This window comes from Falco biarmicus, chromosome 5 (assembly GCF_023638135.1).
Source record: "Falco biarmicus isolate bFalBia1 chromosome 5, bFalBia1.pri, whole genome shotgun sequence".
Classification (NCBI taxonomy): domain Eukaryota; kingdom Metazoa; phylum Chordata; class Aves; order Falconiformes; family Falconidae; genus Falco; species Falco biarmicus.
In genome coordinates, this window is record NC_079292.1 from 31,444,899 (window position 1) to 31,471,624 (window position 26,726).

General features: G+C 38.3%; 1 protein-coding gene across 4 annotated transcripts in view; it reads right to left on the reverse strand.

Moving 5' to 3' along the window:
- The window catches only part of SYT1 (synaptotagmin 1), a 357,409-nt gene that overhangs the window by 51,672 nt on the left and 279,011 nt on the right, over positions 1-26,726 (reverse strand). For all 4 annotated transcript variants that reach the window (XM_056340298.1, XM_056340294.1, XM_056340296.1 and 1 more), the window contains 3 exons: positions 26,363-26,530; positions 22,838-23,005; positions 3,116-3,233 (listed from right to left, as the gene is read on the reverse strand). In XM_056340298.1, coding sequence (XP_056196273.1) covers positions 3,116-3,233; positions 22,838-23,005; positions 26,363-26,530 — 454 coding nt within the window. The remainder of the gene's footprint in view (positions 1-3,115; positions 3,234-22,837; positions 23,006-26,362; positions 26,531-26,726) is intronic.

Sequence of the window (26,726 nt, forward strand, 5' to 3'; positions counted from 1 at the left end):
AATTTGATGATTAGTCTGTTGTCTTTTATTGTCTGTTTCCAAGTAATTTGTGCTTGGCTTTTGACTGCTAATAAAATTTATGGAAAAGTTCAAAATGCTGGAGATAAAGGCTGGTTTTTTTGCAACTGTAGTAACCATTAAATAGGATATATACACTGACTAGCAAGATTAAGGTTTCACCAGTAGAAACCCTTTAGAAATGCTACAAAAGGTAGTACTCTCAATCTCTCAATCTCCTTTGATCAGTCTCTTGCTTTTGATAGGTACTTTCACAACCAGGCTATTTGCACAACGTAAACATACATGTTAAAAATCAAGCTAGTCCGATTGCCCACAATTATGGTTTTAATATATTTCTAAACAGAAGTTCAGAAGACTACTGAGCCACAGTGACTGGTTCTTTGTATTGGGACTAAAGATAACATAAATGCTTTCCACATCGTTGAGGTGCAAAGGTATAGCAGATATTTAGTAGCAGCAGTAATACTCAAAATGTGGAGAAAAGCAGCTAGAGGGAACTGCAAGGTTGCCCACTGCTGTGCTGCAAATGCTTGGCAGTGCTATGTCAGACCTCCTGCAGGCATCAGTGCCTTGCTCCTCCTTTCTGCAAGGCAGATAAACTCCACAGAGAAGCATAAAGGCTGAACGCAAGAGAAAGCAGAGCCCTTTCCAAATGTCCGCCTGCTGCTTTTCCAGCATCTTCTCCAGAACAGCAGAGAGTAACAGAAAGAAATATTCTAAACTCAAAACCCAGATGCTTTTTGCCTATTTCTGACATACTTCTAAGATTTTTTTCCCCATGTGTCAATTGCATAATTTTCACCTTTTGCTAATGGCTTTCCCTCAGTGACAGTAAGTGCTGTTGCGTGTATAGGTAACATTCAGTTTGAGATCACATTTGATTGTTACCATTTTCACACCTCCACTGCAATGCAAAACTTTCAGTTTTGCAAACCAAAAAGCCATTTCTGTATTTAGAGAAAATAACAAAACCAGCAGGGAAAGTGTTCGTTAATCGAGATAAAACCCTGTCACCTTCATTACCACTTAGCAGTACTGTACTTTGAGAGTGAGTAGGTATTATTTAGTGTGAATAATGACAACAGAATCTCAGCTTGATTTCAAAAGTTATTTCTGCATAATTTATTCAAAAGATAAATTCCCTAATGAAAGATACTGGATCCACTTTAAACCAACATTATTTCATCTATAATTACTGCCTCAGGAATACTGTACTAACTGCCATTTATCACTGTCAGTGACTTTTGAATTCCTGTTACAACCATGGTATCCCATTGGGTTTGTTTGTCTCTGAGAGAACATGATGTTTCTAGTTTGGCATGGCCCTGGAAAAGGAGAACAAAACCTGTCATCCCCTAGAAATATATTTAAATATCCTCTATGTGCTTCAGCATAGAGAGGAGTAAGCCCATTCATTTCCTTGTAGTTATTTCCAACACAACACATTGCGTTTTCCATCTGAAGTTTGGAGAAGGTCTTCAGTTTGTTACAGCTTCCCCTGCTCCTTTCTTTTCTTATAAGCCGAGTACTCATTATCCATCACAATTCTCACAAAGCTTGGAAAAGAATATTGATGCTCTGGCTCTCAGAGCCTACATTTCAGTCAAAAAACTCCACACTACCTCATGAGAATCTACTCTTTCATTAGAAAACAATTAGGAAGTAAATGTGCTTGAGAATATTAATTTATAGTTGGGTCAGTAGGAGTGTTAGGGAAACTGTTAGTGGTGTGTCCTAATCCAGTGTCCATTTTAGAAAAGAAAAAGCTAGGCTGGACTGAGGTAACGACTACAACAATATTTTGATGTCTTTTAGTTTCTTATGTCTTGCTGTGCAGAGCAAGACTTTAGAAGCAAGTGGAAAAAAAAAAAGATAAATGGTTACTGGTAAAAGACTTTTGTTTCCCCTCACCTTGTGAAGGTCTTCCTATTATTGTTGATCAAAAGCAGGAAATAAAACCTTCAGGCTTACTTTTAGCAGATTCCCATTTCTCCGTGTATTTCGAATATAACTCTTACCTTGTGCTAAGATTAGAATTAAAAAAAAGCAGAACACTTTTTTCTTGTCACTTCCTAATTTAGAATTGGCAACTACATCATCTGTGTGTTAGTGACAGCTGTAAAATTTTTCAGTTCTAGAGCTGCGCTGGAAATATCCCGATTCTCAATGGTGGGTAGAAACTGTCTCTTGCAAACAGAAGGTATATAAAATAAAATCCTCATGGAAAGACCTCACCTTATAAACCACGCTGTTATTTAATTTGGTCTCAGCTAATTGGCTGATTAGACAGTAATTTGTGTCCAAATTCCAGACACAGCAGGGAACAGAAGCTCACACGAAGCTCCACCAGATCCCTGGGACACAGCCCTAGAGCACAGAGGCACAGCCTTGATGTCACAGGTGCTGACTGCACCCTCTCTTAGAGATGGCATACATCATCTCGCTCACGATGTGTAGCCTTACTATAAGGAAAGACTATGAAGGCTGTTTGTAGGTACTGAGCATGTTGGAGATAGCAACCTCACGGACTACCGCAAGTGCAAGACTATCATTTTGATTGCTGGTGTACATGCAAATGCAGAGCACTCCCAGCTCTGTGCATGGAAGCAATCACACCTGAGCCCTTCAAATGTAGAAACAATTACCCTAGCACCTCAACCAGCAGTCAGCATGGTGACCTGTGGTGATTTCCTCTATTATGTGTTATCAGTAACATTGCAGGGAAATGCTCACATTTTGTGAGATTAAACAGACAATATGAATTGTAGTCAGATTTTTTTCTCTTGCTTGAATAGTCAGTATTAATCTCCAGGCAACACGAGAGAAGGAAAGTACAGAGAGCTGGCACTGTCATCTGACTGTTTAACTCCTCAGACCTCGTCTTGTAGTGGAATGCAATATATAACAAATCTCCTTTTCTTAAACTAGAATGTATATTCAGTCATCAGGCCCCAACTTTCAGAAAACACCAACTGCTTTTTTCAGCGAACAAGAGCCCTTACCTTCTCAACCCAGACACCTCCAACAGCAAAATGCATTGATATTCTGCCTTTACAAGCCTGTAAAATCTGCAGGCAGATTTTAATGCACATACCTGATAGTCCACCAACATCCATCTTCTTCAGGTTCTTTGCCTCCAGAATGACAACGGTCAGTTTGCCAGCAGTAGGCACATAACGGAGGGAGAAGCAGATATCACCCAGTTTTTCTTGCTGTGAAAGCAAACAAGACATGGTGTTATATTTCAATAATATTTTGTACCTTTAAAAAACAGTTTTGAAAGTCCCACAGAAAATTATCAGGATTATATCTAAACTCCTACTGTTAAACAAAACACTCAAATGGTCAATATAAGATACCTGCCACAAGTTGCCCAGCTTAAATTCTTTACAACCTCAAGCCCATTGCAGCAACTGGGTTCCACAGCAACTATCCTGTATGGAGCCAAATGACATTATGTGCTGGCTGCAAAGTAAGTAATATTGCTCAGCATTTCACCCCTGGCAATCAGGGTCTCTGTAAACTAAGTAATGATTATTTGTTTTTGGGGTTTTTTTTCCAAGTTGTGTTTCGGTGGCAATCATTTAACACGCACTCATGTGCAACTACTAGACTATTTTCCATGAAACTGTTTTCTGTGGGTCTTTCTTATCTTTCTCATCACACTTTGTCACAAAAGAAAAAAGTATCAAAAACACAAAGCAGAAAACATTCAGTATAAAAAAAGACTTTTCTCTTACCTGACAGGCATAGAAAAAGAAAAAGAAAAAAAAAGGCAGAGATAGACCAGGAAAGCACTCAGTGCATCCCTCCTCACAACAGGAATGGCTGGAAGGGTTTGGTTTTGCCTTCAGCCTTGCAGCCTATCACCTGGGATCCTGCCAAATGCAACCCTTTGCTGTTAATTGCTTATTACCTAACAGTTGTGGCAAAGAGGGAAAGGCTGAATTAGTTCAGAATTACAGGAACTTTGTTTTAAAAGGAGGACCAAGTTCAAAAACAGATTTGAACTTGCAGATATGAGAGGGAGAGAGAAAAAAAGAGAATACTGCTAGAAATGATCACTAGGGTGATCCAAGCTGCTTTCCTCCTTCTTTTCAGGCACAATGTTATCTCTAGGAGGGTAACAAGGTTGCCTTTGAGACAAGAAGAATCAGGTTACACTGAACAGTCCAATAAAGCATTTCAGACAGCAATGTTTCTCTTTTAAAGGCAGTAGTTCTTATGGCATATGCCTGTTTCCACAATTTATTCAGGCAGTAGAGTATAAAGCACATTTCTATGGAGATATATCTCTTTGGTTCCAATGTTTTGTTAGAATATATTGGAAAGGTGGTTGTTGAAAAGTTTTGGGGGTGTACCAAGTTTTTTGTTAAGACAGGAGGTGATTTTTTTTTTTTTTGCAGGAAATATGCACTTTTCCCCCACACCACAAATGCAAAAAGAATATAGCAACTTACCAGGTTCAAAGAGGCAAAGTCAGAACCTTACCTAAAAAGCTGGGGGAACACTACTGAGAGCAACTGACTCACGTATCAATGGATGTAGTAGGTATTTCCTAGGGGAAAAGACAGCCCATGTCCTAAGGACTTTACATCTACGTAAAAGGAACCAAAATGTTCCTTTCCAGCTGGGACCTTGAGTTTCCAAGCAATTTGAAAGAAACAGAACTTCATCCACTAAGCCGATTTTTCAGCATCAGTGGCAGTTCTTCTCTCAATAGGTCTTACACACAATCACTTTTTATCCAGGTTTGGATGAGCACCTGCAGCACATCCATCTCACGGATGCATGTAAAATGTTCGGCTATACTTCAGAGTTTACATCTTCCTCCCTTATCAAAAGGTGCATGGGCTGGTCTCAGAAGACTTCCTTGGGGATGTGGGATTCTTTGTTGTTTCCAGCAATGGACTAGAGTGGTATATATTAAGAACAGCACCATGTAGTTACTGTTCCTTTTATTTTAAAAAAACTTAGAAACTACAACAATAATGCAAAAAGTGACAAACTCTGGATTGATTATTACAAGTTGGGAACAAAACCCAGGGTTTGTAATAGATAGTTCCCTGCAAAACAGCTCAGTGATCAGCCGTGGTCAGGAAACATAAAGAACAAACACAGTTATGTATAGTTAGGAAATGCTCAGAGAGAGCACACAAAATAGCTCATGATGTTAAATGTGTGCATCACTTACAAAAACACTGTCAGAATGCACATGTGTCAATATCTTGAAAACTTATGGTGTCCTTCCCACATGAAAAAGGATATGGTAGAATTGTGAAAGATTCCAAGAAAACCAGCAGGCATGATCAAAGATATGACACAGCTTCTGCAGAAGGAACAGCTAAGTATATTAGAACTTTTCAGGCTGCAGAAGGGGTAGCTGGGGGGGCAGTATCTTAGAGACCTCTATGTGACGAGGAGGGCTGTAATGATGTTACAACCTTGCTCAAAAGAACAGATCCTAATATCAGAAAATTTAAAATTTTAACTCACATCTAGAATAACCTAAGATGTCTTTCACAGCATGGACTGCACTGCTGTGGAAGGACCTCCTATTCCTCTCTGTCTGCATATACTGTTATAAACCCCAGCATAGATTCAGATCATGGAAATATGGATTTCAGCTGTGCAATCTGCATAGCTCATGCTCAGTTCTGACGGAGCCTGCAATGGCATGGTGACAGCAAAACATGCTCCTGTTCCCCTGACATTCAGTTTTGGAACTCCATATTGGCTATAGGCTAATGGTGAAGTTGATCTATCACTTGCAGCTTGTACGGAATGGAAGAAATCAATTACTCATTGATTCGTGTTATCATGATCACAGCTCACCCAGCTGCCCGGTGCGCTCTGAGGTCACTGCTCTGTTACATAGCAGACTTTTAAATTAGCCTGGTTGATTCATGGGGCTGTGAATAAGACTGAAAAAGGATACATTTGAAAGCTTGTTTTACTTCCCTATCTTAAGAGACCTTTGTACTCACATATCACCTGATAGTCAAGGGCTGTGCTCTTGCCTCTAGACTCACCAGGCAGAGCTTTAGTTGTAGCAGAACAGGAACTTGTATTCCTTTCTATTCCTCAGAAATGTACCTAATTGACAGAGTATCTAAATCCCTGTTTTGGAAGGTACTTTTAAATCAATACCATGCTTCTAATTGTTCCTTTGAGTGGATTTTTTTTTTTAAGTTTTTGTTTGGTGGGGTTTTTTTTGTACTTGCATTGAGAATAGATTGTGTTTAGTAAGCATAAAATGGTGTTAGGATTGTGTTTTCTAATCTGAGTGCTTCAGCAGAGGTGGAGGAGGTACTTTACAGTTATTGCCACTGAGACCATCACCTCTCACCAGCTTTTTTCTCCATCTGTAATCATGTTATGCTTCTGTGCAAATACCACAATTGTCTACACAGAAGAGTAATTTTATGAGAGAACTTAATGCATTTTTAGCTTCTTTTAATGTAATTTTAGCTGCAGGAAGCACAGAGAAGCCAGCATCATGTAAATAGACAGTTTCCCATAGATCACCAGCAAGCCATGGGAAATGGCAGCAGGTGATGAGCTCATTCCAGTGAATAACCTGAAGAAAAAGCACAGGTACCTCTTTAAATGACTACAGAATCATGTTTAGTACTTTCTTTGCTGTTATTAAAATCTGTACTAACTGCAATTCTTCAATATTTCTTGTACTTTTAATATTTTCTCTTTGCATGACTGCCACAGGTTTTCTGTTTCTAATCTGGTTTGGTTTGGTTGGTTTTTTTTGTTTTTATATTTGTCAGGCAAAATACTGCAAGTGGCAGCACTGCAATGAAGCAACAAAAAGCAATCACTAGAGGTGTGGTTTGCAGGAGATAATTACAAACCCCTGCAGGGCTACAAGGTACAGATGAGTGCTTCTGGTATGGTGATTATCTCATGGAGATGCCTTATTGTTATTATTAATTTCTTTCAGCCCTATATATAAATAATTTATGTTAGCAAATTACTTTGATCTCTGATGGAAACTGTAAGTTAGTGTTAGAAACTTCCAACTGGGAGGTTCATAGACATAACCTATTCATGTATAATGCCTAAATACGAATCAAAAGGCTCTCCCCATCTAAGCAACTTCATAACTTCTTTACATTTAAAGAGGATGCAATGGAGCAGAACATAACTGACATAGCACTGCTAACACTTCTTCAGCTTAGAAAAGGCTATTGGAAGTCCTATTGAGAACCTGGACTTCTTAGAGATGACTCTGCCTGTCTCATGTTTCATCTCATATTTGTCAGTAGTCATTTTTTCCTTGACAGTACACTCTCCTAATGAGCTACAGAGAAAAATACTATTTATGTAGATTACTCTCATTTGCACTGCAGAACCTCTAACACAGGTATCTATCTTCTTAGTATAACCATTCTCCACATTTTTGTGGAAGATATTACCGGAAAGTTGATGCTTTCATCTATCTTGGTAAAACAATACCAAAAAATGAGCCACAGCACCATGTACTTTTTCCTCATTGGATTGAAGACTCCAAAATAGTCAGTAGATGAAGACTATAAACATGGTGAGGTGGGCTTCCAACTTCAATACCTGGTTTTGGTTGTGGATATTTGATTGTGGATATTTGCATAAGCCTGAGAGAAACACAATAGGATGTAGTTTATCTGTGAAGAGCCAAAATACGATCTTCCACCAATCAATATTTACAATGGAAGCTCATAATGTTCACTGCGTAGTTTTTGCAGCAAACCAAAATGTTTTAAAACTCTGTGGAGAAAACAGGGACAGCATAAAGGTGGGTTATAAGCTAAATCACAGTCTTTCAAATTCAGGAAACTCTGGTAAACTATAATGACAGAATCGCTAATCCTAATTCCCACTTCCACAGGCTTCAGACAGTTCTGAAGTTCTGTCTATACATGGCGATCTCAAATCAATAAATCTCTTTGCTTGGCATGTAAGCCATGAATACACTAAGATACAAAGGTGTCACGATAATACTAGTAACAGAATCACATGGATGCAGAAATGGATTACATGGACGGGCCAAAACTTCAGTTAAGCCACCATAGAAGTGGGCAGAGTTATCAACCCATACACATCTCTGGGATCTACAGTTGGGAAAGTATTGCTTCTCCACACCCCCTGGGTCAAACAGGTACCATACTGGGAAAAGGAAATACTAGTTTGTTGGGGTCCCTTTTTTTCTTTAAACCTGAAATTTTATTGCCACAACGGCTGTCTTTAACATTACCAGCTTAAAAGGCATTGCATTTTTGATAAATCCATGGTTAAAGAACAAAACAGAAAATTTCAGACCTGAAATAGGTATGATCAGGAAAGCAAGACAATCTTTTTCTCTTATGCCTGCAAATTAGTGACTAGATGACCCCACATTATGAAAACGATTCTGCCACAATTAGGCAAAGGAGTGGGAAGTGAGAAAGAAGCTCTTAAAACTGGTTTGCATAAACAGGCTAGAAATAGATGGTGCAGCAGGAAAAGCTGAAGAAGAACCGGAAAGAGAAACAAAAGCTGGAGCTAATCTGTCAGCCCATTATAGCACTTTTGGAGACTATCACATGACTATGTATGCACAGCAAGTACCACTATACCCCAAAGTCTATGAACTACTTTTGGAATAAAGTACTGAGAGTGAATAGGAGAGGGAGAACTCTCCCCAGACTTTTCAGTCAAGAAGTTGATTACAGAAGTAGCTATTTCAGGCTTGCAAAATGTTAATGATCAACCCAGTCAATATAAACTTACAGACTTTAACAACTAAACCATTAATCTGACAAGCAGAATAATTCCTTTGCTGTCTAAAAGGATTTCATGCCCATGAACAGAGCAGTCATGCTGTTATACAGCTAGCAGTAAATAGGTGCTAAATAAATGCCTCTGGAGAAAAGGAAGAATCTTCTTCATGACTGTACCTACTGCACTTTTGAAGAAAATATTTTAAAACAATAAAATATGACCACACAAGTGCCCTACTACGTATTTCCTTATTCAAGGATCAGTCTCTATTCGCAGGAATAACCCACTTGTCTTACAAAATGAAAGTACAGAGTGTGATCTAAAGTATCTCCCATTTGCTTTTACTAACATAATTTCAGAAGTATCTTCATAGGTTATACTCCCTTTAAATGTGCAAACTTGGCCATAAAAGGAAGCTCCTGTTAACGTTAAGTGTCCAGTTACAAGCCACATAACAACTAAATTAAGAAGCAAAGCAAAGTGAAATAGCAGGAGATCTTGGAAGAAACAGAGAGTTCTTGAGAAAAAGATCCAGAGGGCTCATTTCAGACACTGCAAAAAAGGGACTAGCAGTAACAACAGGCTAAAGAAGAGATGGAGGGGAGACTGATGCTAGGTGAACAGAGAACAGAAATAGAAGCAAAGATCCATGCAGTAAGTTTTAAAAGGGAGAAGTTTTAGGGCAGACAGGTAACAATCTTTCAAATTAAGTGAATTTATTAAAGGTATCAGGAGGTGGTATCTGTAGGGCTATAGTCACAGTACAAAGTAGGAGTGAGGAAGAGCCAAAAGAAACATTTTAATTGCATATTCCTTTTGACTGATTTCCCTACTACAGTGCTACTCTCTGACTCCTTTGTGGTACAACTTCTGTACTTTTTACCTTTGCTTAAATGGAACAGACCTACTAGGATCTTTCCATGGAAATAAAAATCTACTTTTTTTCTTCATTTTTTCCCCTGAAACAGCAGTACTTGACATAGAAATTCTTCACAAATCTCTGTCTTCTTATTGCAATATATATAGAAAGGTAGTAGACTGCATTTCTTTTAACTGCCCCAATTATGTAATATTCTCCAACACAATGGTAAATTGACTTGAAAGCAAGTTGTGCAATAGTTTGAACCAGCTGATGTTATTAAAAAATTAACAAGTCAGGTTTTGTTAGCTTCCTCCTCTTAGTCTTCTTCATTACATTTTTAACCCATTTAAAGAAAGCCTTTCTATTACTGCTTTCTAAAAAGCAGAGGAAATGGAAAGATAAAACACTGTTATTAGCAGTAGAAAATGACACTTCACGGTCATCAGTTTAAAAGCATTACAATCAGCTGCCTCTTGCAAAATGAGAAAAGCTGTGACTGAAGGCACTTGAAATCAAAGATTAGCACAAACGCACTCTTTCATTTCCAGACAAGAGACCATGCTACCAAACATACTGAGTTCTTAATTGAACAAGAAGAAAATTAATTTCTTAAATAAATGAGAAAGGGATGAATGAATTAAAAGCAACATATATGCCTGAGCAGCATAGCCTGGTCTTGTGTAACTCTCTGCCTATCCACAAATGCTTGCAGCTGGCTGCTCTGCTTTAATGATTGCATCTTGCTCTATTTTGCCACTTGGCTTTTCCTCAGTTCCTGCCTGATCATATTTCTAAATGTCACTGACGTTTATGCAGGCCAGTCCACAAAACAAAATTAATTTAACTGAATGGCACATTAATATTATTACTTTTGACAGCATGGAAAACTTATTAACTATAGCATGTCAAAAGGCTAGTCTAGTGAGTAGTCTAAGTACAACATCGAAAGGAAATGTAATACATTTGGAAGGGGTTTTTTTGCTTATCAGACACTGTGAGTAGTCAAATCACAAAGCTTTTCCATAACTATTACACTATTATATGTGCATTGCTCTACAGAAAGTCCTTGTCCTCCTGTGACAGGGTACAGGAAGCCACAGTACATACCCTGGCTTGATTTGAAAACACCATTTATAGTAAGTATGGACACCTTAATGCTTAGTTAATGTAGTTTCTACTACACCAAGAGTGTCCTAGTTTCCAAAAGCAATTGACTCCAATGCTTTAGATTACAGATTGGGATTGCAGCATATATCCAAAAATATACATGGTCAGTAGACAGCAAAGAACTGTAATTGATAATCAGATCAGTCACTGATTTCTTAGTTGCAAGGTGTACCACTGGATGTGGTACTGTCTTAAAAATCTGGCATGAACAGAGTCCTTGCTATGATGACCACACATTATCAATTAATGAAAGACAACAAGCAGATCAAAGAAACCAGCAGGTTTTTATGCACTTGATTACAGTACATAAACACTGTAGAGAAGAGGAAGCATCGTGTATGTAACGGCTTGAATCTACTGAAGAAGAGCACAGCAAGAATCAGTGACTTGGAGTAGAATCCAGTAACATCCAAATAACAAATAAAGTAAAATTTTTAACCGATAGAGTAACTGCTGAAGCTATAAGGGATGTGCTGTTTTCTCCATGTACTGATGTTGTAAAATCAGTAACTTGCAAACTCTTTGGGTCTGAAGACCCTCTAAGTTTTCCAGTGGAGGTGCAAAGCTGCCTACTGCTACTGCTACTACCAGCAAACACTGGTCCGTTGTCAGCAGCCTTATCTTTGTATCCTTTGCCAGCAAGGTCTCACGTGGATTCTTCCAGTGGGACTTCCAGAAACTTCTGATTAGATGATATTAATATGTGTCACAGGAGACCTGGTTTGGTGAACTTCGACTAAAACCATGCAGGATAACGCTGAAAGTCAGGGTGCCATGAGGAAATCTGAGCTTTTGGAGTTTGCAGGCTATGGCCAAGCAGCCAGAACAAAATGCCATGGGCTGAGAATCACAGCTCCTCGATCCAAAACCAAGGAAGGTCTAACTTTCAAGCTTGTAAGGGGGTTTTGTTGTGCCACCTACCTCCCAGCTTGGCCCAGGGGGAACAGTACAATCTCCAGGATGCTGCCTGTTTTCTAGATCAAGTTTAATTATAGGAGGTTCTTTAAAATGTTCCTTGAAGATCTAGGAGTCCTCCAGATTTAGAGCAGAGAACCTCACCTCATTTATAAAAATACCCAATTTGATAGGAAACAGTAGTATTTCTAAACAAAACAAATTTTTTTAAAATGGGACATGTTTGGTTTTTTTGGTTTTTTTTTTTTTTTTACAGAAAGAAAATTTTAATGTTAGCTAGTCTGGCTCAGTGAAAATAAAGTAGATCACATTTAAAGGCCTGTTGTCCTCAGTAAGTTGTAAAAGCTCATACAGTGTCGGGCAACACACCCAAGGAATCAATGAACAGGTGAGCTAAAAAGTCTAAGGAGCATGTCCCAGTGTTTACACACAAGATATTCACAGCTAGCTTTATATGTATTTATTGCGCTCAAAGGCTGATGAACAGCGAGTTTTCATGTTAGGGAACATATAAACAGGAAAGTTTCAGAGCCATGAATTCTTACATAATGTGACCAGTGTTTGTGCTTGCAGGAACTTAAGCCAATTGTAGAACTCTGCAGCTGAGGTCCAAACAGGAAGCCAATATTCCCAAGTCATTCTGTAACATATGATTGCTGCAGCAGATCTTGTACAGCTTAATTAAAATCTGTTCTGATTTACAGCTATCATATCTCAGAAAATATTAATTTTTGGATGTTATGTTTTTCATCACAAAAATTGTAACTTTTAATACACTAAATGTGCATATTTTTCCTTTAGGCTGATGGATAAAACTAAAAGCATACATTTATCCACTAAGAAATCAACTAATAGTTTAGTATCACAGACAGACATTCTGAAGAAATAATCATGTCTTTTTAGAGATTTTAAATGATTCAATGATTTAAAGGGTGTGTAGAAAAGTATGAGATTCTATAGCTAGAGAAACATCATCATTTGCTATATCAAATTGCAATGAGACAAATTGGTCCTCATGAAAAAAAAGAGGATGGGGAAGCATGCACATATTTGGATGGCACGTGAAGTTACAGGTGGCATCTTTTGGAGGGCTTTGATGTAATGTCATATACAAATTCATGACTAAGAGTGATAGAAAAAGAAAATGCAGGGATGAAAATCTACTATGACAAGAAAAAAAAATCACTGGTTACAGAGATGTGCTGTGGAAGAACTGCAGCTCGTACTTTGTGTCACAGACATGTAATTGTTGTACCTATTTTCTGCACAGTAAGTACAAGCAAAATATTAGAGTAATCAAAATTAATTCAAATGACCCGTATCTCCTAGAAAACTTGCCTTCTCTAAAACATCACAGAAAATTTATGTTCAGTCTGACTGATTAATGTGAAAGTCTGAAAGAGTAAAAACACTTTCAGCATAATCCACTGCTACCTAATTCTGGGCTGGGCATTAACAGACAGGGGATGTCAGCTGCAGACCTCAGGGCGCCCACATGAAAATGAGCTGCTGCCAGTTTTGAAGCCTGAGCTCCACTCGGCAGAGATCCTCCTGTTAATTTTCAGTTACTGAAAAAAGATATGGAAAAAGAAAGGTAAAATAACTGGATTCCAGACAGCTCAGTAGCTCTGAAGATTACCAGAAGTAATTTAAGTAGCACCTAAAGTCGGTTAAGGATCTAATGGGAAGCTCAGGAGCTGTCTGCCCACTGCCATCCATACCACTGAGAAGCCGCAGTGCCATGTTCTGTGCCGGTGGCATCAAAAGCAAGTAATAAACCCACATAATGGTAATCACCCAGGGAATGACTTAGGTTAGAATATTATGTCAAGGTCTCTATCTAAGAAGAAGAGATTTGAACTCAAGGCCAGCCACAAGTGGAAAAAGGCACTAAGAAGGGTTCCCAAATTTAGTTGCCATTATCAGTGACAGTGAAAGGTGGCAGTAACTCCTAATTCTGTTCTGTTGTAGGTGAATACGTCCAGCCGATCAAGCAGCAACAACACACCACTTTGAACTTTCTATCTGATTGCTAGTTTGGAAAACTCCTACTTTTGGCACTATTTCTATAATTGTAATTGCAGAAATAATGCTCAAGGAAAATGTTTTGGCCTCCATATCACTGGATTCAGTTTCAGGTATTTCTTTTCATCTAGTGCTTGGCCAGCAAGAAACACATATAGACAATATCTGGGTCCAAAAGATCAGCTATCAATTTCATCTGCGCACTGATGCTTGTTCAGTCAGTTGTGTTCTGCTCTAAGGGGACAGCAGGAGCAGTAATTCTGTGGCAGTGATCATACTTAAGCCCCACAGAATAAAACCATGCCCTGGAAAGTCTGCCAGTGGAAGGGATGAAACAACTACAGCACCACTCCATCCATCTAGCAAGTAAGCCAGCCATTGAGCCATCTGAAACAAAAAGTCACAGTTGGTGCAGTTAAAGGCTGCTCACAAAACTACTAAAGTCTGCACAAAAGCTTCCATCACAGAAGATGCATCATAAAAAAAAAAAAGATGTATTTCTGCTCCACACTCAGGTCTACATCTCATATGCAGAGACAAACAGAGCAAGAACATGCTGAGAAGTGAGGAGGTGGAGTGATTCACAGAAGTTTGATCTCTGGTCAACATAGATACTAAAAAGGAACACAGCATTAGACTGGAAGTTAAAAAAGTGCAACTTAATAATTAACTGACTCACTCGGGTGTGTGATAATAGAAGCTAGGAAAAAAAAAACCCAAACCAAACCAAAACCCCCAACCTTAAAAGACTAAGAAACTAAGAGACCAGTCAGCATTTTATGATTTTCTCCCTTCATGTAGCCAGTGCTATGAAAGTCTGAAGACAGGGAGAGAGAGAGAGAGAAATGGTTTGACCTTTAGACAATGGCATCATTCTTGGAGTAAAATTCCTTACTATTGGAATTCTAGATGACAAGGACGTTAAAAAAAATTGAGTTGTATAGCACCACCATTATAAATGTTCACGCTCAGAGAAGGTACAGAAAAGGATCTTGCTCATCTCTTTAAATCTTATGTATGATTTAAGACTTACTGATGAACATTCAAGAATAATAATATTTGCTTTGTTTTGTCTGATTGAAAGTGAAAGACTAGCTATAATCAGTCCTTCAGAAAGAACTCTGTGTCTGTAGACTGCAGGATCTTAAAAACTAGAAATGTCAGTTCTCCATTAACCTATAAGGGAAGTATGCATAAAATGCAGAAATAGAAATATTCTGTAAAAAGTTTTTTTTTTCTGCAAGTTACGCTGTACAACACCATCCTGCTCAGACTGAATTAGACATGAACATGAGAAAAAGGCTATGCTATTCCAAATGTTTTTATAATACAAATTAAATCATAATGTCCTGAGTGTTTCTTTAGTTATGATGGTAAGAATGAGAGAAAACTGCAGAACACCACGGAAAAGAAAGAGGGAAGAAGTAGAGTGTTGATTGCACTAAAACCACCCATCTGCACCACACCAACACCACATCAGCCAATGTCAGGAATTTCTTTGGCCTTTGGTGGAAGGCTGAGTTTCATAACTGTAGGAACAAGTTATTGCTGTCTGTCATCCATTTACCCTAGAAATAAGGCCTGGTAACACATCCTAAATTCATGTACTCTACCTCTTAAAATATTAACATAGAAACAATAAAAGCCTAATACCACCAAACTGAAAATACAGTATTATGTTCTAGATTCTAACTGTGATTTCTCTAAAGACATTTGATGTTAATTCCTGTCACAGGTACAATGCAAAGTGCTTCAAATGCCAGTTAAGATCGTTGTTGAACTAAACTGAAACACAACAGGCTCTGAGAAGAGGTTAAATGGTTACTATGGTAATCCCTGACATGGTCTAAATTGGTGTTTAAGAGCTGACAGAGGGAAAAAATGGAGACAATTGCTAATCCCTTTCCTTCTCAGGTCACTATTCCTAAATGTTTGTCTTTAACATTTTCAGAAATATATGTTTCTCAGGCTTCTGGAAAGCAAGATATTTTATTTCTATGTGGTTGGGCACAACAAAGCCAGGAGACCCCAGCATGGCATACTATACCTCAACCTTTTAGCAAAAAAGCTGTCCTCTTCTTTGTGAGAGCTGCTCTTTCCTTATGACTGTTAAAATGCTGGTCTCAGTTCTGAAGGTCCTTCTATGACACTAATGATGAAATATTTTGATACAGCCATCTTATAGCTTCCCTGAGCTCCTGATCCTGGTTTGTAGCAGCCATCAGATAATAATTTTTGTCACTGTTGGTTTGCAAAGTGGGGGGAGAAAGGGAAATAAGGTATTACCCAGGACTACAGCAAAGCTTCTGTCTAGAGTCCCAGTGAGAAATGTAATTTCTGCTGCTGGATAATGCATTCACTGATGCTAGCAGTCAGAAAAATAAGTAAGTACATAAAATCCAGGTGGAGAACAATGCAGGAAAAATTAATGTATAGCATGTTCTGTGGCCCTTTCACACCATTCAGCTGATTCTGCAGATCCATTTGCAAACCCTCCCAGATTACAGTTTTATAACTGGGAGTGCTCCATGATTATGGCTGAATTCCCTGGAATTCCTTCTGCAGTTTCCATCCAAAACATCTCTTTGTCTTGTAGCTTTAGCTTTAGCTTTAGCTCGTCCACTTCAAATATACTTCAACACATGCGAATGACTGATACATCAGCTATCTGAACGAATCACTTGCAGGTACATGGAAAATACTTCCAGCATCTAAGTGATATAAATTATGCTTAAGCCTTTTTAACAAGAATTCTAAGATGATTTTGATCCCTCTCAGGATCTTTCTCAAACGTCTAAAAAAACACCATTCAGACAAATGCCACTGTATGTTCAACATCCAAGCCCAGTGCTTTTGCGTACTCTGGACTCTTTTCTATTAGGCATTTTAAAATATCCTATACTTGAGCAATTAACCTCCCCACAATAACATTAAGAGGCAGGTGGGGAACTGTCCACTATTCCTTCCTTCAGCCTTGTAACTTTCTACAAGGTCTTTAGGAATATGCCTTGTCTAGAATCACAGAATCACAGAATGGTCAGGGTTGGAAGGGGCCTCTGGAGATCTAGTCCAACCCCCAGCCAAAGCAGTTTCACCTACAGCAGGTTTCACAGGGACACGTCCAGGTGAGTTTTTAATGTCTCCAGAGAAGGAGACTACATAGCCTCTCTGGACAGCCTGTTCCAGTGTCAAGAATCAACATTATTATTATTATTATTATTATTATTATTATTATTATTATTATTATTATTATTATTATTATTATTATTTTGTGCATGGATCACTAGATGCTTAGCACCAAGTGTAGGATCTACTTTGTCAGCACAGTTTAACCTCAAGATGCCCTTTCATATTTGAAAGTCAAATGGTAATAATTATGTTTTTGACAAATAAGCAAGACAAGTTTTTCTGCTCTCAGAATGAATACTGTGCAGAAACAGAAGAGCCCCAGCAGAGCCTGAATTTAACACTACCATGGAACCTCTCCTTCTTGTCTACTGTCCTCTGTATTTGAATTTAGTATCTGTAAAGCCAGACGTTCTGAGATGAAGCAAGACAAGCTCCCTTTTGATTTCAAATAAGCCAATTACATTCTTTTTGTAACAACACAAGAATGCCTCTGACCTCCTAAGTTAGGTGTCTCTTCCAGAGACTGAGTTAAGAAGGAGAATATTCAACAAAGGTATACAGTGGGTTTGTCAGCAGTTTGAGTATAAAAGGCGAGAAAAGAAGTGCCTAATTCTAATAGCCTGAAACAGTACCATAACTTTCCTACTTGAGTCATATGGTTTTATCTTTAAAATCACAACATTTCAACATCTTCAATTTCAAGATGACAACCAGCTAATTAACTGGTTTAACTAACTGAAGAATTTCAAACCAGTCTTGCTTATTCTCAGACTTAAGAACCTCTGTTTTGTTACCTGTCTCACTATCAAATTCAGTTCCTTTTCAGGACAGATGCTGCACTTACAATGTTGAACGTTGTGCATTTACTGTATGTAACTGCCACAAAACCTGAAAATTAAACGCCCTTAGATTTAACATTTTAAAGTTTTAATTGGGTGTAAGAAGAAAGAAAACTTGAACACCATGCAGAAAACATAGTGATCCAATATAATACACAGCGAAATAAAGGCAGCCTCCCATTTCAAACTTTGTCTGACACTCTGACAGCATCTCCATAGGGATAATGATACTTTTCTTTGCAAAGCACTGTGCTATCTGCAAAGCTGTGTAAGACCAAAGTGTTATTATTAAAGATGGAAAAGGCCTATTAGATCATCTGTCCATCTCTGATATAACAGAAAATGACAATGATTTGCTGCTGTGACTTTGCAGTGACATTTGTAAAAATGTCCTTTCCTCTTAGCTCTGCAAGTTTCAGTGCTGAGGATTGAATAAGCTGGTTGGCTTACTAACTTTTCCAGTATCCAACTTCTATGAAGCATATTGAGGTATTACATTTACCCATTTCAGGCCCAGTTTCCCATCTCCTTCCTTCAACTTTTATTTTTTTTAAGAGGAAGGAAAGAACAATCCTCATGAATAGCGCATGTCAAGCTTCACAGAACAGGTGTTCCACTCCCCAGCTGCAGAACACTTGCATCTCACCCTTCCTTTTGCAAGGAAATACGGTAGCACCTCTCCTGCTTGGGTTTGTGCATCATGTAGGACAGCAGGTGTTGTGCATCTTCCTGGTGTTTTCCAGCAGACTTCTCAGAAGCCCAGTACAAAATATATCCATCACAACCCACTGTGATACGAGCATGCATCTGTCAGGTAACCTATCCATGGTGGATGCCTGATCAGATAATGCATAGAGTCATATGTGATGGCAGTTGTTAAGAGGTCTGCAGAACTCCTGGTGGTAGATACTTGCAGGTCAAACATCCTTTTCTGTGTGGACTAAGGCTCTGCTTCTCCACTGTTTTCAAGGGAAAGAGCTGTTTCTGCTCTTCCTTACTTTCCCTAAAATTTCTTGGAATGTTTGCTATAACAGGTTTTCAATTTAAGTGCCAATATAACAAAACGTCTGGAGGGAAATCAGCTGAAGTATTCAGATGACTCTCAGTATGATTCACACTGCTGTGAGAAAAGAAGTTGTCTGTCTGGCCTTCTGTACTAGAGTGATAACAGATATTGGATGCAGTGTGTACTCAGATAAAAGTTAATGGCAGTGACATCTGGTAGATGACACAGAGGAGCAAACTCCTATCATCTGTTTTTTAACACTCTGTGCCCAAACGATTACATGTCAGGCTTGGTAAAAGTGAATAACCTTTCAATATCTACCACTCTTCCCTCCCATGCTCTCAGTCATATGAGACTGAAGGACTATTAGATAAATCACCTCCACATATTCACAAGGACTGCAGAGCTAACAGCAGCAAGGAAAAAAGGATTCAAGGAATGCAGTTCATTAGTGCTTGCCTCCCCAATATTTAGCAGTTGTTGTAGAGACTTGTACATTCTCAAAACCCTCTCACAGTCATGACAAATGCTTACATAAAGCCTTGTACCTTCAAAGTGCTTCACCAACATAAATATATTAATAAGACCTTTCCCAGAAGACAATGCAGTGTCAGAGAGATGCCATTCAAATGGCTGGGCTGTGAGAGGTAGAGCTTCAAGTATTTCATTAAACATTCATCCTCTGCCATCAATTTCAAGCCCATCTAGAAAACAGGATGGAAAGTACAGTGGAGCTTCATGAGCAAAAAGAAGAGTAACTGTAAAAGGAGTTTGCCCTCTGTGATTGCAGTGTTAATTGAATTGTATGTTCTGTGATATGCATCAACTTAATTCAACATAATGTGACACAAAAATAAGACCTTTATACTCAGCTTGACTGATGCCACCTAGATGTTTTTTCAAAGTGATTGGTGACAACTGCCACTGATGTGGTTTGGGAGATGTTTTCTGCATCATGTTTAGGGGCCACAATGAAAACATTAAGGATAGTTTGGCATCAGATACTTAAATGAAAACATATTTAGAATTCCTGTTAGTGCTAGGTTGCTAAGAATGGACAAACTTACTTAAGTGCTGTGAGGGCAAAAAGGAAACAAACATGTAATTCTTCAAATACTGCAGACCACACACAGATGTGCTTTTCAAGGGCAAATTCATTAAGCAATTGTAACATGCAGAATAGTCTACAAAAGGTATTTTGATAGTCATATATTTCTGGGTGAAATCCATTTGCTTAGGCTTCAAATTGCTTTTTATCATGTTTTCTTACAATGAGTAAGGCAGATCGACATATTGTGTTCACGATCACTACCAAGAGACAAGCATGTGTCTGTTGCTACACACCTGGCATAGGTAAATCATGCTATACATTTGTATGTGCAGGACTGTATTTGCTAATTCTGAAGCTAAGATACCTCTTGGTCACAGCTGTATCTGCTGTGAATTCTGCAACATCTGCCATGTCAGCTGATAACAGGTTTACGAAGATAGGACCTCTCCCATCCCTCCCTGTCCCCTATTTATTATCACATAAAATGTACTAGAATTTGTTTGGCATCTTTGCTGCAGAGCAGGGGCCAGAACATTGAAGGTGGTGAGGTACTTGGCAGTAGCCAAGTATGGAAATATGAATGACATTTTTTGTGAAACACAGCTCTCAAACCACTGACAGATGTAACTCACTTGGTTCTTTAGGTAGAGGTTTCTTTTCCAAATTGGGCTAAGCAACTCTTTGAATGAGGCTCAACATATATATGACAGAAGTAGAGGTTCCACAACAGCAAAAAGACGTGAAGACCCTTTGGATTAAATACACTTGGCTTATCTAAATCTTGAGTAACTGGCTTCTGTGGGGTCACTTTTTATTTGTACAGTGGGTTCAGGAGATGTTTTAGAAAAAGCTACAGCTAGCATACAGAAAACTAAGATTAACAAAGTCTCCAAATAACTTAGGTTACAGTATTATCTCATATTTATTGGATACCTTGCATGCTTATGAGCATAGTGATACAGAAATGAAACAGGAGACCTCCTGCATTATGAAAAAATATTTAGGGAGTTGGTGTAATCAGTTTTTCATGATGCTTTCAGAGGTTCATATTGCCTAGCTTCTTATAAATAAAAAAGCCATGCATTGGTAGCAACTTCAAAAAGGCCTTATAGAAAAACCTACAAAAATTAAAATGTTTTTTCTGCATATGTATTACCTGAATTGTTAAGAAAGGTGAGGGCAGAGGCTCAAATGGGAACTAAAAAAAACCTCGTCTCTCCTATCTAACATTACTCTCATACAAATACATTCACATAGACAAATGACAAACACATGTAAAAATATACATCCACCGGTTCATTTGGGCTCTGAAAGCACAAATAAGGTACAACCTTGATTTCATCTCTACTGCAAACTATTCAAAACTCTTGTAATACTCTTCCAATACCCAAATACTTTAAAAATTATTTATTTTAATTACCTCATTCTGTTTTAATAAAAAGTTATTTCCAAGTCAGAATGCATTTTTGGAAGTAGTTCACACTGTTAAGTATCTATTTTCAAGCAATATTTCATCGTTTTGTATTAGCAGGACATGAACTTCATGGAGCAACCAGACGACTGAGTCAGGTTTTACCATGGACATGAGACAGAAAATCCAAGAGGCAATGTTCTGTGCCACATGACAGATGAAACCCCACACTAATCTATACCATGTTATCTATCAGCTGCATATGGGAATATCACTGCTTATGTTCTAAAATCTTTAAATTAGACTAGAATGGTAAAGTGTCAATTCCTCTTTGTGTAGTATTTATTTTGTGTGTTTTGAAACAGCAAAACATGACAATGCAACAAAAGACTGATTTGATACTTAATGAAGTTTTTAAGTATTAATGCACTCCCATTTCACACTTCTATCTTTCTGATATGCCTTAAAGGAACAGGGCCCTTGAACTGCAAACTTCCTTTTTCTCTTTTTTTTATGTTTTCATCTTTAGCTCTGAGAGTGGAAGACAAATGCCCCATATAGCATAGGTACCAATGACACATGCAATAAGCACAAATCAATAAGCAGTAGAAGAAAGCCATCTGGAAATACAGTCTTTAAAAAAAAGCACTCAAAAAGCAAGACTGAACTCTACCATTTCTGAAAATCTGAGAAGGCTGCATGACTCAGCATCTGCTGAATTTTTCACAACTTGTAGTCTAAATGCAATATTCAGGTATTTGTTACTTGCATTAAGTAAGATTTCATCCAGAGACTGTCCCTTTAATTACAGAAACTAAGGTTTGAATCCAAAACTGCTTATTAGCAGAATTAGACGATGAGGAACTCAGATTCATTCTCCCACCAGAGACGTGAAGTACACTGTGCACGCTGACTATTATGAGTGGGCAGATATCACCTAGTAATCAAAAGGAAAAATAATGTAAAACTGAGTGCAAAATGGTCTTATAACAAGCAAAAAGGTGGATGTGCTGGTATGAACAACTTCATAGGATGCACAATGTAGTGAATAAATATTTCCAAACAGTGTCTTGTGTACTTTAGGTAGCACTATACCTACTATATAATGAACCCATAGGATGCTGGTACAGAGAGGAGAATAAAAAAGGTGATTAGTATTTGAGTGAGATACTGTTCCAAGGTCTTTGTCAAATGTAGAATTCTAATCCATGGATATTATTGCATAGCAGCTCAATAAAACTGTAAATTATTTTAATGAAAACCTACCATTATCTTCATGCAGAATAAGATACCTTGAGATGCAAACACTGAGAATGATTAGGACCACAAAGAAGTCTAAATGAACACTACTCTTAAAATTCAAATACAAATTCTATGTACCAAAACTGCATCAATTCAAGAAAAAGTCAAACTCATGAAAACTTCCTTAATATATTGCATAAACTATCAAAAAGATTGGAAATAGGATTAGCAAAGTAGAATGTACCATTCAATGAGTATTGGAAAAGATGCTTATCAAAAACTTATCAGGCAAAGTAAGTCTGAGAAATGCTGATAACAGATGGGAGCTGTCTCTGCAGAAAAAATGTTGCTAGTTTGACTGTTCGTCTAGCTGAGGATAAAAGTGTCCTGGGGGAAAAAAAAGTCTGATTTTTCTTACCTCTTCCTTCTCTGCACTTTGTAAGTCCCTCCACTCTTCAGTGACATGACCGAAGTCCACTGTGTTCATTGCAACCTTGTATTCCCCAATGATATCATGTTTGGAGAAACGATCAAAGTCATAAACTGCCATCACTAAAGTTTTTCCACCCAGCTCAGAGTATGGCACCTGCAAAGACGAGGAAATGACAAACTCTGTATCTGAGACAATAAAGATCAGTCCTCTACAATGCAAATCTATTTCTTTGGTTTATCAGCTGTCATCTCAGGTAAATTGAACTGCAGACAAAATTATGAGGTGTATTTGTTTCAGAGTCACCAGATGCAGTATTTTTTGAGACCAGGCTCTGGCACTCGATAGAACAATGTGGCAGCTCACTCATCACTCCCTGGCTTTTTCTCATTCTACTTCAAATCATTTTGTGGGTGATGAAACTGAAACAGGAAGCCCAATTATTTGCACTGAAGACACATGAACTTTTCACACAAGGGTGTCTTTTCCTCAATAAATTGACTGTCATCACTCAGAAATGGGTAGCTCCCAGACTGATGAAAAAAACAGAACAGGATTACTGTATGTGACACAAAGTAATTAGACACTAAATAGTTCTCTTGCGGTACCACTACCTAATACTTACCAAGGGATATTTTTCATTATTATACCTTTCACACTGTAGATACTAAGGTGCTTTCTAAGTCACAGCGTACAGCTAGAAACTGTGGCGGCAGAAGGCCAAATTCTGACCGATTTTCCAGCTGTTCTGATGTGTTTTGGACAGATGCTGTGGGTTAGGATGCTTATGAGTCACATTTTTAATATTCAGATGAAGACAAGCAGTTCAGGTAAGCTACACTTGAGTGGCTGTCTAGAAAGGTCTGACTGAGGAACTATTTCAACTTACATTGAACACTCAGTCAATTTGATTATATTCTGCAAGTATAAATGGTTTCCATGGGCTTCAGTAAACATTTCTCTATTAATTGTCTATATAAGAGAAATGAAAGCACGGCATTATCGTTGGACTTCTTAACCTCTGCATGTTCCAGTCTGTTTAAACGCTATGACTGTTGCCGTTTGTTACTGTTTGGCTTCAACTTGCTTTTTAAAGTACTTATTAATAACATGAGTACTTTTCCTTTTTCATAACATGTTATATAATGTTTAAAAGAAGCTTTTCAAGTTGAGATCCAGCTCCAGCTTCCATTACTGAGTACAGTAGTTTCAGTGGGTAAGGGTTGTGTATTGTAGCAAATACTATAGCAAAATCAATTTGATTCTGTGAATTTTTTTGTAGCTTCTAAAGAGCCATAGAAGGCAAATGTATGTGGAAAGAAAAATTCTAAAGCATTTCACCTTGATTTTTATGCAGCCTCAAAAGCAGGAGAAATGTTCTGAAGTTTCTTTTTCCATCAGTAACAGGTCCTGGTAATTTGGAATGCATGAAAAGACTAAATTTATTATTATTTACTTTTTTTTTAATCATTCATTTGACCTCAGTAAAGCTTATTTTAGCTACCTTCCTCTTTAAATGCTTTCTCCATTCGTTACCTCTAAAGTAGCCTCAGACTCCAGCTATGTTCAGGACTACCAAGGATGTCCTTAGATCTTGTGAAGGATTGCTCCCTCTCCCTGCTTTCTGCTCATCTGAGAGATACTCAGCCTCTTGGCTTAATGCAGGTGAGACCTTGGTAGAAGGACACGTTATAGGAGTGGGTTTTTTTTGGCACAGACATGCCACTTCTCTAGACACGAACCCTCTTTCCACTTTGGGCCTGAGGAAGAACACCTCCTTTTGCCAGACTGCTGTAGTCCAGCTGGTATTTCTGTTTCCTTTTGGCAGCACAGTGTGGGTATACAATTCAGACAGTCAGAGCCTGACGAACACCTGCAGCCTGGAACAGCACCATGGATGTCTGGGAAACAGAAATGAAAAGGGGACTGACACAGGGAATCACCAAAAGAAGAGAAGGAATGAGGTCCAGGGCTCAACATGCAATACAGCAGAAACATGAGCCATCTCATCCCCATTAGCCCTTCTTTGGGAGGAAGGTGGGCAGCTCACAACTGTGCCCAGAAGGTAACAAAATGGGCCTGGGCTGCCTGGTGGGCAGCTCTGCCAAAGGGAGAGGTGGGAAGGATGCCAACAGAAGCTGTGCACCACCTGAACTGGTCACAGAAGTATGGCTCTGCCCAAGTAAACAAGACACTGTGACTAGTTCCCACAGAAGTTATTTATTACAGTTGCAGCACTAGTCAAATGATCACTTGTCTTTGTCAATGTAGTCCCCAGCACAATGATAGTACTTGGCATGCCCTGTTGTTTTTCTCCTGAGTACAGACCACAGGATCCAGGGGATGTTCAATACTCGATTGGGATGCACCCAAACACTCTGTAAGGTCTTGCATGGAAAGCAAACTTTCTTCCCGAGCATAGAGAATCTGAATATTAAAGGTGTGACTTAAAACAAGTGGACATTATAACCCAGGAGTGGATGATCTTATTTATAATTTGTGCCTTCATCTTAGATGACAGCATTATTGGTTCTATTTTTCTTTTTTGAGTTGCACAGGAATCTGTAATTTAGAACTCTGTTTTCTTTTAAATGCTCTCTTAGGAAAGCTCAAGAAAAAAATAACTCCACACAAAAGGTTATTTTTATGAACATCTTCAAGGGAAAAAATAAGCTTATATATGCAGTAGTAGTTCTGGCCTCCAGGGATATCTTTCTTGTTGAATGATTACATAGCCTGAGTCTTTCACTGTTCCTGTTTTCAATCTGTAGCTGTCATTATAAGATTGGGCATAGAGAGAAAGGCCTGAAGTAACAGCAGAGGAATGCATATTAGGAGAAGCACTATGAAACATGCTGTATAGTATCCATTTACTGTATTTAACTGAGGTTTAGGTATGGCTACGGTTTTAGAAAAACGGTATTGATAGATACTGTTGGAACAACTTAAATATTGCAATGTAAGGCTTAGCTACATTTATTTAATTCATATGTTATTAAACCTGAGACATGATTTCTTTTCATATGTAAAGTAGCATGGCAAAGAATTGCTATGACAAATTCTGGCAAGATTAATCTGCCAGGTTGTCCTTCATCCATTTACTTTCCAAGAGTTTCACTTTATTTTTGAGGGGAAAAGAAATGGTATACCAAAAGTCATAAATCAGGTTACAAAGATATTTAAAGAAAATGCTGGTCTAGGGAAATTTACCTGACATTTGTCAAAGTGTCACTACTTTCTGACTTTCCTGTAAGTTTTATCCAGCCATAAAATATGGATAAGATTGTTATACATCAGGATAACTGAAGTGCCTAAAATCAAACTGTGCCTTTTACACCTGCTGAGGCCTGGCCCTATGTTATACCATTTTCATCATAAGTTTGAGTATCATAGGTTTCTACAATATGAAAAGTCACTAAGTTGCAGTTACCAACTAAGACATCTAACTTTGTAGCCAAGCATGAGCTACATAGTGGTTGAATAAAGAGGTTTCAATAATTATCAAAAACATACCTTGAATGTAAATTGCTCATTGAAAACAGGGTTAAGGGTCTTTCTGTGGACTTTTGTCTCATATTTCTTCTTCTTATCAGGCAACAGGAAAACTTTCACATAGGGATCAGATGTACCACCCATATCCAATGCAGGCAGCTCAGCTGCTTGAATAATCCCAACCAGAAGCTGAAAACAGAGAAAACCAGCAGAATGACATTTCAAATAGATGCTTATAAAAAAACTAACCGAGAAATACACATGCAGACTCTATTTCGGGTCTACAAAAAAACCCATCCCTCCCCCACTCCCCCACCCCCCCCTTCAAGGAAGGCAAATAAAGAAACGCTAGACTTTAGAAAACCAATTATGGCAGATGCAGACT